At 30.8% G+C, this 12,114-nt stretch overlaps 1 protein-coding gene and 4 non-coding genes across 5 annotated transcripts; 2 read left to right on the forward strand and 3 right to left on the reverse strand.

The window, feature by feature from the left end:
* The first annotated feature begins 1,637 nt into the window (after positions 1–1,637).
* On the forward strand, positions 1,638–1,711 carry Trnan-guu. Its single transcript has one exon. It is a non-coding gene; the product is annotated as a tRNA-Asn (tRNA).
* Positions 1,712–2,062: 351 nt separating this feature from the next.
* On the reverse strand, positions 2,063–2,135 carry Trnak-cuu. Its single transcript has one exon. It is a non-coding gene; the product is annotated as a tRNA-Lys (tRNA).
* Positions 2,136–3,706: 1,571 nt separating this feature from the next.
* Positions 3,707–3,778, forward strand: Trnad-guc. The gene has a single exon. It is a non-coding gene; the product is annotated as a tRNA-Asp (tRNA).
* Positions 3,779–4,164: 386 nt separating this feature from the next.
* On the reverse strand, positions 4,165–7,497 carry LOC122711861. The gene is made up of 2 exons (XM_043931005.1): positions 6,356–7,497; positions 4,165–5,468 (listed from the first exon to the last, which is right to left on the reverse strand). The coding sequence occupies exons 1-2, from the start codon at positions 6,773–6,775 to the stop codon at positions 5,040–5,042; spliced, it is 849 nt and encodes a 282-aa protein (XP_043786940.1). The 5' UTR covers positions 6,776–7,497; the 3' UTR covers positions 4,165–5,039.
* Positions 4,267–4,348, reverse strand: Trnas-gcu. Its single transcript has one exon. It is a non-coding gene; the product is annotated as a tRNA-Ser (tRNA).
* Positions 7,498–12,114: the final 4,617 nt, after the last annotated feature.

Here is a 12,114-nt window from a genome sequence, read left to right on the forward strand (position 1 = left end):
AGAAAGATACAATTCAAATACTTTTAAATTCAATTAAAAAATAAAATAAAAAATAAGAAAAATTTCGATTTTGTTTCACGATTTTGTAAAATTTTCGAAATATCCTTTCCTTCGAAATTTTGATCAAGATGAAGAAAATTTAAGAAGAAGAAAAAAAAATATAAAAAAAAGCAGAAGGAGAAATATAAAACCGAGGAGAAAAACAAGGACCGAAAATGTATGAAGTTCATATATAGATAACTGTTGATAGGTGTTGTCCGACACCCACTCAAGATTCATGACCAAAAATAAATTATATTCTTGTTCATTCGTGCATTTCATCGACAATTAACAAGAAACAAAGAAATAGATTCATAATCAATAGAAAGAAAAAAAAAACTGATAAAAACATTCATTATATTTTGATTGAAGAAATTCGCAAAATATAATACCTACTCATTCACATAATTGTTATTTATTGAAAAAATTTGGTATATTTAACGGTTGATTTACTCTTTTCTGTGCTATCCTTTTTTCTCTTGTATTTTCTTTCTTTTTTTGCTCGAAGACCGGTTAGGTTGGGGCTCATGCAGAACAGAGCGAAGAAGGGTGGAATAGGAATAGATGGGTGACGAGTACGCATCTATCGAGCGTAAACGATGCTTACCTTGGTGGCTCGTTAACGATCCACATAATAGCCATTCGTGAGAGTGTGTTTCGTTTTCCCTTTCTTTTGCTTGATCCTTGTAGAGTTAGTCCGTCATCGAAACCAACAGAAGAGGGTAACGAGTCCTTTGCAAGAATCGACTCCCTACGTTCCTAACCTATCTTTCGCAAACACCCTTTACCATATTCTGGCAAGACCCTCAAACTCGAACTCGTTTCAACGTTCCCGCTATGGAACTAACGATTGTCTTTTTCTCTTCCACTGAGCAGTCACGCGTGTCATTTTCCTTATGTGTGCTCTCAACTAAATACCACGTGCACACCCTTTTTAACTCACGCAATTCGTCTAACCACTCAAATTCGTTTAAACGAGCATCGCATTGATGTAATTTACCGTGAAATCCAGGATAGACTTTATGTATATACACATGCGATTTTTAGCTGTACACGTGACTAACAAAAACACGCAGCATTTATATACTTACGGAATGTATCTGCTAGGAACTAAGGAAACTTTATTTTATATTTGAAAACAATATATTTGATGAATGTAGAAAATAATAGCTAAAAGAAAAATTGAGAATCTAAACGTTCATAGAAATTTATTAAATGTATTATTTCGATGTGAAATTATTCACTGGGTTCAAGGGGAATTCGTTTCCAGTAATGAAGATAACTAGTGAACATATATTCGTGAGAACTCAAATATAACGAATGAATATTATACATTCTACTTTTACTTTCGAATATTGAAGTAGACTAAATGACGAAACGTGTCTTCAAAAATATTGTCTATCTTATTTATTATTCACAATTCTACATTTGTTTCAATTTCTTATAATATATCATATATCATGTCATGCAATAATATATTGTTATTCAACGAGAAACTTGTTGGAATCCCACTTATTGTTATCGCTTCCTCCTCTCAAGCAATTCATTGCATTTAACGAGCAAGATTGCATTACGTATTAAAAAGAACAAGGCAAGAAGCCTCCGTGGCGCAATCGGCTAGCGCGTTCGGCTGTTAACCGAAAGGTTGGTGGTTCGAGCCCACCCGGGGGCGGATTTCTTTTGTCATGATAGTCGTCTTTCAATAAAGATCTTCGTAATAATTGATTACTGACCCACCTATTATTTTTTCATATATAATTTTCGTATATTTATGATTAATGCATAATTATTTTATTTTTAATTTATCGAGAATTATATTATTATTCAAACCTACCAAAATAAAAACTATCCCTATCATATTCTTACTCTTAATCCTCTTTTTCTTCTTTATCTTCAATTTTTTTAATTGATTTGAAACTAAAAAAAAAAAAAAAAAAGAAACAAATGTCATATTATGCACTATGAAACAAGAAATATTAATTGATTTCTTAGAAATAATGAAAAAAAAATATTTTTTCATATCCGCCCAACGTGGGGCTCGAACCCACGACCCTGAGATTAAGAGTCTCATGCTCTACCGACTGAGCTAGCCGGGCTGTTGTAATCTTTGACGTATTACAACAATGACATTGTATGTTAATAAAACAAATGAAATATATTTTTATTTAAGTTATCTCTATATTATATCATTTGATTTTCTCGTATTATAGAAAATGTAAACAATATAGATATATTTATAAACATTTGTAAATATTTGTAAATTGTTTTAATATTGGATTTTTGTTTATTGAAAATTATTAAACTTAAAATGAATTTATTCAAAAATACTTAAAATGTTATACTTATCAGTTCGATTTATTATTATACGATATATTATCAATAGATTTCATATCTTAAAAGGTTTTTGTTATTTCTCAATTTATTTATCGAGATCACATACAATGTAAGTGTATGAAACTTTTAGAGGAATTTCCTTGTTTTATGAGGCTTTCTAACGTCTACTTGAGGTTCGAAAGTTAAAACTAGCTTTATTTCACTTAGCTGTTTCTTGAAGACTGTTACGTATATATAAAAATATTTAAGAACTTCCATAACATAATCCCTTCGATATCTTTTCAAAAGCTGAAACTATAATTTGCGTATCATTCTTAGACATATGTCTACAAATAAAATATTCATGAATTTTGGTAAACGTCTTTTCAAACATAAATCATAAATTTTGTTTAACCAAACATCGCCTTCTTCGCTTCGAAGGATAAAATAAAAAATTGATTTGAAAACTTTAATGACATACAATTTTTTGCTATAATTTTTTGCGTAAAATATTCTAATTACATTTATTACATATATAATTTACATATATAATTTCTTCTTTATCAATGGTTATTACAATTAAAATAATTATCGCAAATAATGTAATAGAATTAAAATGGTTATGAATCATAAATAAATATTTTTTTTCTAAATAAAATTTAATAATTGTCAAATCACATATGTATTTTCGAAGAAATAAGAATAATTGTTTTTTTTTTTAAAATTCGAAAAGATTAAACTTAATGTAATAAAACATAGACCAATTATAAAAAAACATTATCATATATTTTAACTAATAATTATATAAATTTAATAATTTCAATCAAAAATATAACAAAAAATATAAAACAGAAAATATCTTTTTTAATAATTTATGTTTAATATTACAGTTTTTGAGCCATCGTAAAGAAAGGACTGTCTTTGCTCTTATTCAAGTCAAGAATCATTCTAAAAGTTTTTAAGCGTTCAATGATATTTAAGCTATCGAAATAAACTAAAATCAACGATTAAAGATTATAATTATTAAAAAATAATTATAATAGTGTAAAAATGATGAATTAAATAATAAAACAAAAATAAATCAAAATTAATCATGTGCAGTCAAAAATATTGACCTAATACCGAGGACAATGTGGAATCATAAATAATAAAATGAAGATAACCTATTAATATTTCCATTGACAAATATTAAACTAATAAAAAATTAATTCTGAGAGTAATAATAAAAAATTTTTGTTTTAAAAAGATCATTCCATAATATAAATATAGAATATGATAAAAATATATAAAAATAAAATATAAAAAATAATTAAAAATAGTGTGAACCGTAAATAAAGAAAACAAAATCGTCCCCTCCTCGATAGTATAGTGGTTAGTATCCCCGCCTGTCACGCGGGAGACCGGGGTTCGATTCCCCGTCGGGGAGTTTTACGTTTTTTTTTTTTTTATTTGTTCATAATTGTGCTAATTCTTCATGCTATGTGAAAACACATAGATACATTACTTAACTGTATAGTATGGATTTTGTATCTTTTTCTTTTATTAACTTTTTTTTATACTAATTTTATATAATAACTTTAAAATATTATACTATTTTAATTTTTATATCATATATATATATATATATATAGAATACCAGATAATTGAACATATACATTCGGGATTCGAAATATGTTTATATTACTATGTATATTTTTTTCTTTTATTAATTATCTGAAAGCGTAGTTTTATTTTTATAGTTTATTTTTAAATAATATATATAATTTTTTCTTAATTTTAATTTGTTTATCAATAAATAATAAATAATAAAAATAATCAATATATATTACACGTTTTAAAATTTTTTATGTAATCAAGGTTATATGAAGATACGATAAAGAAAAAAAGAAAAAAGAACGAAAAGTACTTTTTAATCGACGAGGATGGGATTCGAACCCACGCGTGCAGAGCACATTGGATTAGCAGTCCAACGCCTTAACCACTCGGCCACCTCGTCTTCCGTTAAGTTTTGGATTTAATACACAGAACATATTACAATATAAATCTTTTCAATAATTTGTTATTTCTTCAAATTATTGAATTTTTCAAATTAATCTCTCAGCGCAGAAATTATTAAAAAACGAAAATCCTATTGTTTCAAATATATAATATCGAATTACATAGGTTAATGTTATTTATATAAATACAAAATAATTTGAGATTGTAGAACAAATCAATAGTATAACAAATCAAAAGATCGTTCAATAAATTCACAGATAGAAAGATATGATGAAATTAAATCTATAGGAAATTTCGAGAAACTCTGAATCTAAATAATGATATAATTTAAGTAAGTATAGTTAATTTATAGAAATATTAGATATTTACCGATAATTTATTCGTGAATGAAAAAATAAAACTCATGCGCTGTTTTTCAAGATACATGGTGAAACGAAAAACCTTATTTTGGCTGGCTGCCAGAATTTATTTGCTCGCAATGCAACCTCTCCGCCATTGTCGCGCGGAAATTTTTTTCAGATTGTCGTTTCGTTGTCCGTTGTTCTTCGAATAAGAATGGCCGTGTTTATTACGTACGTATGCTTAATACATACGGGTAAAAAATAGATGAATAAAAGCACATGGATATATCGAAAAATTTTTTGAAAGGAACGAGAGAATAACGAGAAATATGATAATCGTTCAACGATTTAACGATCGCCCATTACCAAGAAGCAACGAGAAGGTACTTTTTCCGTAAGACAAGTAGTTTCTTCCAAGGTGCCAAGATTGGCTCTTAAGAGAACTTCCGCGATTATCTTCTCGGCGATGATACTTTGTCGAGGCATTGACTTTCTCAATTTGCCGGCCACGTAACGACCAAAAGTCTCGAAATGATCATCATAGCTGGTGAAATGTCTCGGAGAGAGTTCGCGACTCGATTCCTTCGGTTGACGATCCTGAAAATTTTCCTGTTGATACTTTCTTCTCAAATAATCGGTTTGCGCGGCGTTCGATATTCTTCTCGCGTATGATCCTTCGGTTTCCAAGATGATCGGTTGAAAAGCTGGGACAGAACTAGCTCCCGGTGAGGGTACGGGCGATGGTGGCTCGATCTTGTCTACGTCCGTTTGCACAGACTAAAAAACAGTTAGGTTGCCAGCTGTAATTGAATGACATACGGATATATGGGCTATAGTGGCGATCGAAATATAGCATATGAATAAACGATGAAGAAGTGAACGCATATAAACAGTGGACGTTTAATGTCCAAAAGAATCACCCGATTCATGGTTATGAACGTTATGTATGTTATCGCATCGCGTCGAATCGGATCATATTACATCCGTGTCCAATATATTTTCGACGAAATAAATAAGCGTTTTATTCAAACATCCAATAAATTATTATATTTCGTGTATATGAAACAATTGAGTAAACAAACGAATGATCATTTTTTTTTTCCACTTTCCTTTTTCGATTTCGAACGTAATTCCGACGTGCTAGCGCACGTTGAGTTTCTGGATCGATAAAGTGCCGCAAAGAGAAAGAGAAATAACGAGAGAGCGATGGCTAGAGAGAAAGAGAGGAAATGAATGAAAGGACGAGCGAAAATGAGAGGAAAAGATAGGAATGGAGGAAGAGACACAAGCTCGATGTTCGGTACCAACCGTATCGAAGAAATATATGTATGTATTATTCGCAAAATCTCTCTCTCTCTTTCTCTCTCTCTCTTCTCGACTTTTATCATATAGTCGCGATAGACGCGTTACAAAATGATGAAATGCAAGTGAGCATTTCTTTTTGCGTGTCGACGAATTTACGAAAAATTTCATATTCTATCTTGAGAATCAAATAAAGTCAAATAAATTTGTTCAATCGTTTACGTAGTATGAAACGAGAAAAAGAAAGGAAATGAATCTAGTGATAGATAGATAGATAGAAAAAGGATTTGTAAGAGAAAGAAAAAATAAGAGAAGAAAGTCTCGATTCGCGCAGTCTTGAAAAAAATTGTACGAGGTCGTACCATCATCTCCTCTTGAGAGAGATCCGTTGGGTTAACCAAAGCATTTTTAACATCCCTTTCTTCGTCCAATGGACTTGTCTCGTTCTGTTCCGCGACAAATTTTAAAATATCGTAGTACCATAACGAAGATTTGTATCGTTGCCGGGGATTTTGGACCATCCTCTGCGAGCTTCGTACTTTCTTGTATTCCCTTCTGAATGCAGTTCGCAGAGTATTAATTTTTCGTATCACAGTCTCTCTATCCGCTATCGGATTAACCTCCCTTAATTTCTGTACAAGGGCGTCGTAAGCACGATTTCGAAGCAACCTGTCTTTATATCCTTTATATTTAATCTGCCATAAACAGGGAAAACTACGATAAAGTTGAATAAATTCTGCAAGAAAATCGTGCGAATATCCGATCAAATCCGACGTTGACATTGTTGCTTTTGCGCTCACTCAATTCTTGAACGAATTAAAACACCTTTAATAAATCTTTCAAATGCCAATAAAATGCAGTAGTTTGAAACAACGATTCGTTGCACCGAAATAGCAACTTATGACCGAACAACATACGCGAAGAAAAGTAGGATAAACGGAGCGTGGATGACTACGCTCGACGTCCAACTGAGGGACCGCTACTCAACACGAGTTCACAAGCTGATCAAACGTTGTATCGTGTATGCTGGTACGCCTGCCTTTGAAAACGCGTGTATACGTTTGCTCAAACCACCTTGTTGTCAATCAGTTCGCTCTCCCTCCAACAATCAAAGGTTTACTCGTGCTTGCGCAAGCGGTTTTATCACACTTGACTCTTTCACGATGACTCACTTTCGCTCATTTTCATTTTTTCTTCTTCTTTTTCTTCTTCTTCTACTACTACTACTACTTCTGTTTCAATTTCTTCCTCTACAAATTTTACTTTCTCTCGAATAGTTTCTATTTTTTATACCAAATATTTCATTGCGAATTGAAAGTCTCTTCGAAAAAGAAGAGAGTAACCAAAAGACGAGATTTCGATCGAAGTGTGATTCAACTGAAATCAGTACAGGCAACGCGTTTCGCACTAAAGAAATGGTTACTAGTTATATATACACGTGATCACATCGTGTTTTTTTGATTACATATCTACTCGCGAAGAATTTTTCATTTTTCTTTGAGATACAACAAACCTTTTAATTCGCACAGTCTCCCTTGTGCTTGAAACATTCACGTTTGATCAGGTTCGAGAAGGTTTGCGCAAACGCGAAGCGTGACAAAACGAGGCGAGGCTTTGGCGCGACGCGGCTAGGTGTGGCGGGGCAAGGCAAGGCGAACCGACCCGATGCGTCTCTGTCTGCGTCCAATGAAAGCTATTTCCTGCTAGTGTTGCCAACGTGACCGCGCAAACACGTTTCACGAGCTAGTCGAGTGCGACAGTTTATGCATCGCCACGCCTCGACGTGTACCACTCGCGTTTTTAGTGCTTTGTACGGGTTAATTGTTGACGAAAACCTAGCGGACAACGTTTCTTCTAGGCGAAACGTTTTTTATTTATAATTCAACGATATTGTAAACCCAGCTATTGTATCATAAATTCACTTCGAGTGCAAATCAAGCTGCACAGTTTCGCGAAATTGATCACGTTTCGAGATCACGGGAAGTATAGATATCTCTGGAAAGGCGAAATTGCGAAATTCGAGAAGCAAACGTGGCCAAAGGCCGGTTTTGCCGGATTGGAAAACGATAGCGCTGTTATGTGCGAACCTTCGCGCCTTATAAGGTATTAGCGGCCAATTCGTTTACCACGCGAAGCCTGATCGTTTCGATCGATTCTTGATATCGTTTATCGTTGTTGAACGATGATCTGAAATTGTAGATAATTTGCTTTTTGTGTTCCTATTTTCTTATTCGATATGTTTCACGTTTTAAAAAAAGAAAGGAAGAAATTGGATATAGACAAAATTGGATATAGACATGTTTCAAAAAAGAAAGAAAAGAATAGGATATAGATGAAAAGAAATAACAGAGAGAAAAGAGAATGAAAGAAAGAAACGTCATGATGTTTAAACTTGCAAAAGACATACTTTCACTCGTAAATAATGCAAGGGAATGAAATTGTTAGCACTTAATCGGCAATGAAACATTATAACTTGAAGAGGAGGAAAAGGGAAATATCTGATAGGAAAGTATTTGATTGGCGCCAGAAAGGTATTCTTGACGCTAACATCACATTCTTTTTAATCTAACACTAATTACGATCCAGAAATTATTTATTTAAATAAATAAGAAATTACGATATAATCAAATATAATGAATGTTAATAAAGATTTGCATCTGAATTCGATTCACTTGAATGATATAATTTGTTTTGATAAAAAGTTTGCATATTTTATATATTTTTCCTTTCTTCCTTTCATACTTGTTAATAAAATTTTATCTTGTTCATTAGAACAATGGCAATATTTAGACAAATTCATCGCTGATTGTGAAAGAAAAAACAAAAGTGACATTTTTCGAAAGATAAACATCGTTCGACGACGTATCAATGATATCGATATTACGCATCGTTTCGAAACAATAATTATTTCGATTAATCGATCGAGCATGATTGCCGGTTGTTATAAGTGTCGTAAGGTCGGCCGTTAATCATTATCGCGAGTTCCATTGTAATTGTTGAACAATTTAATATGACGAACGATTTGAAAATTAGTAGATAAATGTATATCGATATCACTTACTTCGAGCTTGAGCTCAACGATTTTCCATTTCTTCAAAAAATTGTGCTTTCGTTTCTGAATTATTCCATCGTTCATTTACACATTTATTAAAAATCAATTTCTTTGTAACACACCTTTAATTATAACGTTCACGTAACTTTTCACGCACGCGTTTTTATTTCGTATTTTGGCGATTTTCGATTTTATCTTTTGCAATTGTTGATTCGCGACAGCTGGAAATTGTTCTTGCGCGCGTGCGAATAGAAATTATACCAATGAAATGCACCGGTTTGGACGCTAGCTAAAGTCTGACTGGCAAAGCTGGCTCTGTCTGAAGCTGGTTCGTTTCACTCGTAGGTTTCCATTCGCTTTCGCGCGTCATTCCTGTCGGTGTGTATTGGGCCTTGTCAGACCAGGTCAAGCCAGGTCGAGTGAAGCACACCGTCAATAATCACCATTGTTAAATTAACTATATTAGATCACAAGTGTATGATATATATAGTGCGATTATGTATGATATGTGATTGTGTTAAAATCAAATTAAATAAAATCAAAGAAATGGCTAGTTATCGTTTTTTTTTTTAAATTTTTGTATTTTTCGATAGATAAATAGAGAAATACGTTAGGTTAAGTTAATTTTTTAATAAATATATTTCTAGATTCAAAATCATTATATTTTGTCTTTACTCATTTTTCTCTATATTCAAATACTATCAAAAAAATAATGTTCTAAAACAAAATTTGGATTATGATTTTAACTAATTAATTATTGTATACATTTTTATACATCATTTATGTTTATCTATATTTTAATGTAAAACTATTTACTGTTAAAATCAACTGTCTTGTTTGTCAACACCCAGTATATGCATGATATCAAATACAAAACGATTCGGATTATGCAAGATGAACGATCGTAGAGAAGAAACGTCGGGATAGTAAAAAGGGGAAGCATTTACATTTTGCTTTGTGATCAAAGAAAACTTCTGTCGGTCGTCTCCGACGATTGTCGACTTGTTAGTTTTTTATTTGTCAACAATTATTTCGAATATAAACGTTTTTTATTCGAGAATTTTATTTAAGAGACATATTTTCAAAACGAAGCTAAAACGAAACTTTTATCAGTTTTTTTTCTTTAAAAAAATGTCAAAAGTAACAAATTAACAAACAATAAATACTATTTATTCAAAATGTCTGCGATAATTTAATTTTTTATTAATACCATTAATGTGTTTGCAATTTTTTATTAATACCATTAATGTGTTTGCAATATATTAATTTAAATGTTAAATATTAATATGATATATATGGAATAATAATAAACTATATATATATAGAAAAGAAATAAAAGATAAATTATGCCATTTTGTCATATCGTCGAAAACAAGAAACAATATGGTAATAATTTATTACAGAAGAGAAAAAAAATGAACAATGAAGACAAGATAGAAAAAATAAGGAAAATAAAAGATAAAGAAGACGATGCTAATTCTCTTTGTATGGAAAAACCGAGCGGTCCGTTGAACAAACTAGGAGGCAAGCCAGACTTTCGAATAAGCTATTCAACCTGTGCAATATACCGTGCAAATATAGCGCATCCCGTCTAGACGACGTGACTTTTCCATCTGAACGAAAAGTTACCTCGTTATTTCCATCGAAAGCTTGATGAAGAAATAGGAAAAGCAATAGCAAAACAGTTCAAGTAAATCGAGATTTCATCGATCTTACTCGTTTTCATTCATTAAACAATGATAGTGATAGTGTCTTATCCAATTGATAAATAACTAAAAGCTTTCTTTTCTCATAGTCAATAAATTCGAATAAATGTTAACACCTCTTTTTTCTTTTTTTTTTTTTTTACACTTCTTTCAATTTAACTTTTAACAGAGATTAAAATGTTCAACAACATACCATTTCCGGTAATCTAAAAATTATACTTAATAACCTGGTTTGATTAAAACTGTATTCAAAACTAGCTATCTGTCGTTTCTTCAATGTTCAATATATGTAATTCAGAGCTGAACGATGAACAACCGCGAGAAACTGGTGCAAACTCAACTCGAATGACTTTATCTCGGCATACGGAACATACACACAATACTCTTTATGGCCATATTTTATGATATTCGACATTATTTAGTTTGTTAACTGAAATGTGGAAACTTGAATATTCTATTATTATATTATATTTTAAAATCTATTTTTCTATTGAAAAACTAAACGAAAAATATAAAAGAATGATTAATAAATAATATTTGATTTATAATTTATAATGTTGCATAATTTTAATTATGCAACATTGAAAAATAAAAAAATTCAAATGTTGTGTTTTGATCGATTGCAAATATTGATTATTATCGTTTAACGAGAATTTGATTAATAAAAAAATATATAAAATGAATTTTCAACTCGATAATTCGGAAAAACTTTATATTGTACTGTATAAATATTTTGTATGAAATTATAAAGTAGAGAAGAGAATAAAGAACAAGGTTATGTCAAAAAACATAACGATATTATATTGGAAGTTTTATGATATAATACTTCATCGTTGACATAGATTCACGAAAGATTAATGTCGTCATTCCCTTGACGATATTACGTATAAATATACTTATTCGATAAGAAAAATAAAAAAAAATCTTGAAGCAGTTATTGCACGTGAGAAAGCACTATTGGATAAATTTTATTTGATGCTCTTTCATAATCTACAAACTATTCATTGAATTATGACAAAGAAATTATGTAACAAATCGCGAAATCAGCAAAAGGTTGAATATTCCAACTCAATATTTTATAACTCACGAACACCTTATAGTAAAACTTCTCTATCATTTTTATTTCATATTCTTGTTAAAAATTGTCAATTTTCTTCATATGTTATATATACATATATTGACTTTAAATTTAGAATTAGAATATGAATAGAAATAAAACTGAATTAAATTATTTTTATCTATGATCGATTAATTTTTAAATCAGTACGAAAATCATAATCTTCAATATATTCTTAAAAGAAATATACATACTATTCAACCTATCATATCAAAGTGTCATACATGAAATAAATGCTGTGCTAAC

Source organism: Apis laboriosa, unplaced genomic scaffold (genome assembly GCF_014066325.1).
Source record: "Apis laboriosa isolate Shangri-la unplaced genomic scaffold, ASM1406632v1 scaffold18_cov149, whole genome shotgun sequence".
Classification (NCBI taxonomy): domain Eukaryota; kingdom Metazoa; phylum Arthropoda; class Insecta; order Hymenoptera; family Apidae; genus Apis; species Apis laboriosa.

Coding starts and splice junctions, on each gene's coding strand:
- LOC122711861 (XM_043931005.1), bottom strand. CDS start 6,775: ATGTCAACGTCGGATTTGATCGGATATTCGCACGATTTTCTTGCAGAA. Junction 5,469..6,355: donor TCTCTCAAGAGGAGATGATG/GTACGACCTCGT, acceptor ACTGTTTTTTAG/TCTGTGCAAACGGACGTAGA.